General features: G+C 41.0%; 1 protein-coding gene across 1 annotated transcript; it reads right to left on the bottom strand.

Moving 5' to 3' along the window:
* Positions 1-3,509: 3,509 nt before the first annotated feature.
* H257_12750 (hypothetical protein) lies at positions 3,510-3,914 on the bottom strand (the record flags this gene model as incomplete). The annotated part of the gene is made up of 1 exon (XM_009840054.1): positions 3,510-3,914. A coding segment is annotated over one exon (405 nt), but the record flags the coding sequence as incomplete, so codon positions are not given.
* Between the last annotated feature and the right edge of the window lie 21 nt (positions 3,915-3,935).

Raw genomic sequence — 3,935 nt, 5'->3', positions numbered from 1 at the left:
CTTTGGTACTTCGAACTGGGCCTAATACTACTCGGAGGGAGTAACGTTTTAGGACAAATTTAAATAAATCCTCGTAACGTAGGGTACCAGTCATCGGCACTGTTGTAAGCCAATAGAAATGCCCGAATTCCTCTTATTGGTCAAAATGTAGTCCCTCAAGAATTAGTGCCCCTTATAAATTAGATATTGGACCAGACAATTTTGTGTTGATCATACAGAAATCGTTACAGTAGCAGTTATTGTGCTTTGCACCTTTTTTGGCAATTCCAGGGTTAAATTCATTGTTTAAAAATTTCTCAGGCTTAAATAATGTCTAAAGTAACTTGAATAACGGTTGGGTGCGTTGTTTAAAGTTACTTTATCTATTGCGATGCGATGATTGGTTGGTTGAAGGTGGTTTTACTGGCACTTTCGTAAAACAAGTTGTTTGCCGTTTTCATTCTGGCAAACAACTTGCTTTACGTCAACATGTCAAGGTGCTTGACGCAATGAAACTGAAGGAGCTATGGCCGGCCACATACATGACCTCCCATCCGTGATCACTACAGTACTAACATTATCTACTCCGAGTAATGTATATAACGTTAGGGATATAGTTAGGCTACAGTACATGTAGTCGTCGCTCTGTCCAATGATTCAAAGCTATGCCATACCTTCAACTCTTGATCTGCTCTAACCTTAGCACTGTACGTGGAAGGCAAGGGCGCACTACGACTACACGATGTATAGTACTCCCATTTCACATCCTAATACGGTATGCATCGTGATGAACTGGTGCTTGTACGGCGTAAGTTGGCCTGGTGCTGCAACTCGATTACTAGCACCTGAAATAAAGTAAGGGTTGTTTTATTCTGCTGAAATGCAGAACTTGTGTTTAGCGTTGTTTTATCTTCAATCGGGCTTTTATTATTTTAAACATCTGGTTGTTTAACGCAGTTAAACAACGGGCAAACTACATGAAAAGCACAATACTTGTTGGCTGGTTTACGTTCGGCACTACAGTATTCCACCCCTCGCCTACGTTATCCTCACTCATCTACTGCATACTGTACCGCCTTGACAGGACACTTCGAAAACATGTGGGTATTTGACCCACCTGCTGATCAGTGTCCGAATAGAGAGAATGTGCAGTACAGTTCCGCAATATCTTATTCCTGTTCAAATATAATATACCTTTATCATTTTATAAATTCCAGTCTGCTCGCCTGTTTTGTACACAACCCTAATCTATACTTACTTCAAGTATAAAATTAGGCACATCACTGGTCATCAATGTAAATTTTGCAAGTTGCGAAATTATTTACGTCATCGTGAACTGTCTAAATACATTGTGTTTAGGTGTATGTGACAGATCTTGACGAGCTCTTTCTCGCGAGGTCCACCGCATCATCTTAGGATAAATACTTTTTTTGACGAGGAATTAAAAATCGGCCGGCCGGCACATCAGTGGTCGATCACGTTACGATACGATAGCGCCCCCACCAAAAAATTGTATTAAATCGACAATACTACGCACTGTTACTGTAGCAATTTCTTCTATGGTGCAAGTCATCTAAAGACTACAGATCGGTCATCCTCAGGAGGGAGTAATTCCTTCGAAACAACACCGACGGTGTTGTTGCGTAATTATTGTGGAAAGTATGGTTGCGCAATTTCCTTAAATCAACAATCCGGATAACTATCCGGTTTTCCATGCATTGCGCAATGACGAAGCAGTGTGGCCGTGAATCCGGATAATTTTCCGGATTACGTCTCCATTGTCAATGCATTGCGCTATTCAAAACATGTTATTTCGAAGAATATAGCTATCCAACTACTAGTAGCTGCTACTTCCGTTGACGAAGGTCGGTCCTTGCGTCGATCCTCTGCAGCCCATTCTTCTTGTGCTAGCTTGATTAATAAGCTTGTTGAATCTTGCATGCTCTTTCGTTTTCCTACTAGTCGTTCAGAATCAATAAAGGATCAGTACCAAAATTCATATAATCAGTGAAGCTGCAACTATATACGTAGTAATTCTTAAGAATACAGAATATAAACAGTTACGAACTTATTGGCTACAAAAAATGAGAAAAACTAATTGACATAAATAAATTCAACAATTATGCTTTCTGGTAGTTATTGTGGTCACATGAACTCAACAGTACAATTCAGTATACGTCCTCAATCATCGTTTGACCGGTCACATTCGTGGTTGATTGCGCTACACCATAAAATGAGAAATAGAACTCGTACAATATATACAACCGACCTGGCGTTTGACGGGTCTTTGTCTTGGCTGCTGAAGCAAGAATATAAAAATGATTAATCCTTCAAGTGCAAATGTACCTGATATCTGACCCGGTCGATGGCGTGGTCGCAGGAACGTCAACTACAAAGAATAAAGTGCGCAACTTGCAAACAAATCATATAGATTGACCGGTCGCATTTGTGACTGGTGGTTGGCGGGATGTTTTCGTGGTTACTTGAGCTACATCATTAAATGTAAAGTATTGTGGATGTTCACATAGTTCGGAAGTTTCATGCCGTTCGGAAGATTGATGCACTACCTTACACATGTTATGTACTCAGGGACCACCACTGTTGGAGGCACGGTGAACCGCAGAGTCACGGCCATCGCCAGGTAGTCTTCACTGATATATTGGTGGTCCGTCATTGCGCAATGGACAATGGGTGAAGAGAGGAGTAATCCGAATAATTATCCGGATTGTTGATTTAAGGAAATTGCACAACCATACTTTCCACAATGATTACGCAATAACACCGTTGGTGTTGTTTCGAAGGAATTACTCCTCAAGAGGAGACGTTTTACTATTAAACGCCTCGGTTCTTTCAGTTAAACCCACGAAATGTTGACGTTAAATCGTTATTAGTTACGTTTTTGCTTGGTAGTTAGGTTAAACATTGTGAATAATCCGGATACAATGAGTGCTGTATACAAAGGCCAAGATATACTTGACACTCCTTTTCGGCCAAAATTTACCTGGTTCCATATATAAACAGGCCGGGTGGTTTAAATTCTATTACTCGATCAATTTTTCACCAATCGAAAATCTGAACCGTAACTTCTGTTGGGCTTGTCCAGTTCTATCGTTATTACGGTATATTTTCCTAAATAATATCAATACAAAGTTGGAATAGCTGTCGCAATTCAAGGCATTTATTTGTAGTCTTTAGGTGACTTGCACCATATTTCATAGAATACTCCAAGTACTTATAATAAATCAAGTCCGGGAGGGTTTAGAAACTACCCAATACTACGTAGTAATCAGATAATACTTGCAGATCGTCGTCCTCGCCATCGTGATGATAAACTATGTGTGTGTGCGACATATGTACTAGTACCAGTATATATATATAATATACTACACCTTTTCCCGATCAAAGTGCCACTTTATTCCAATCAATGTGGCGATAAAAAATATAAAACGTTTGAAACGCAAAGGATGGTTACAAAGAAACTGCACATTTCCATTACAATGTGGTTTTATTCCAATCAATGTGGTGCAAAGTCACATTCCATAGGACATATCCTCGAATCGAAGCGCCTTCTCGACATTGCGCTGACAAAACATAGCCTTCCGAATAACCAACGACTGGGTAATACATGGTAGGCTTTCCCGGGCAGCTTCTTCGAGCAATCGCATGCGACTTTCCAGGAAGGAATTGAACTCCCTGCGCTCAAACAGCAGGTTCGTGCGCGAGGCAAGAAATCTCTTGATGTGGGCCTTCAGAACGCTAAAACAACTTTCAGTAGGGTTCAACATTGGAGAGTACGGCCCAAGGCGCAGAAGTACCAAGTCCTCGTGCGGCTGAACTCGCTGCTCGGTTTGTGAGTGTGCAGGTGCGTTGTCGAGCACAATTACCACCTTCTTGCCTTGAAAGTTGGCATCCCATGTGGCACTTGACGTCACGGCCTGATAGATTTCTTTGACGAA

This window comes from Aphanomyces astaci (assembly GCF_000520075.1).
Source record: "Aphanomyces astaci strain APO3 unplaced genomic scaffold supercont1.42, whole genome shotgun sequence".
Taxonomy (NCBI): domain Eukaryota; phylum Oomycota; class Saprolegniomycetes; order Saprolegniales; family Verrucalvaceae; genus Aphanomyces; species Aphanomyces astaci.
The sequence above is the reverse complement of the archived record's forward strand: the minus strand, read 5'-3'. Positions and strand labels throughout refer to the sequence as shown.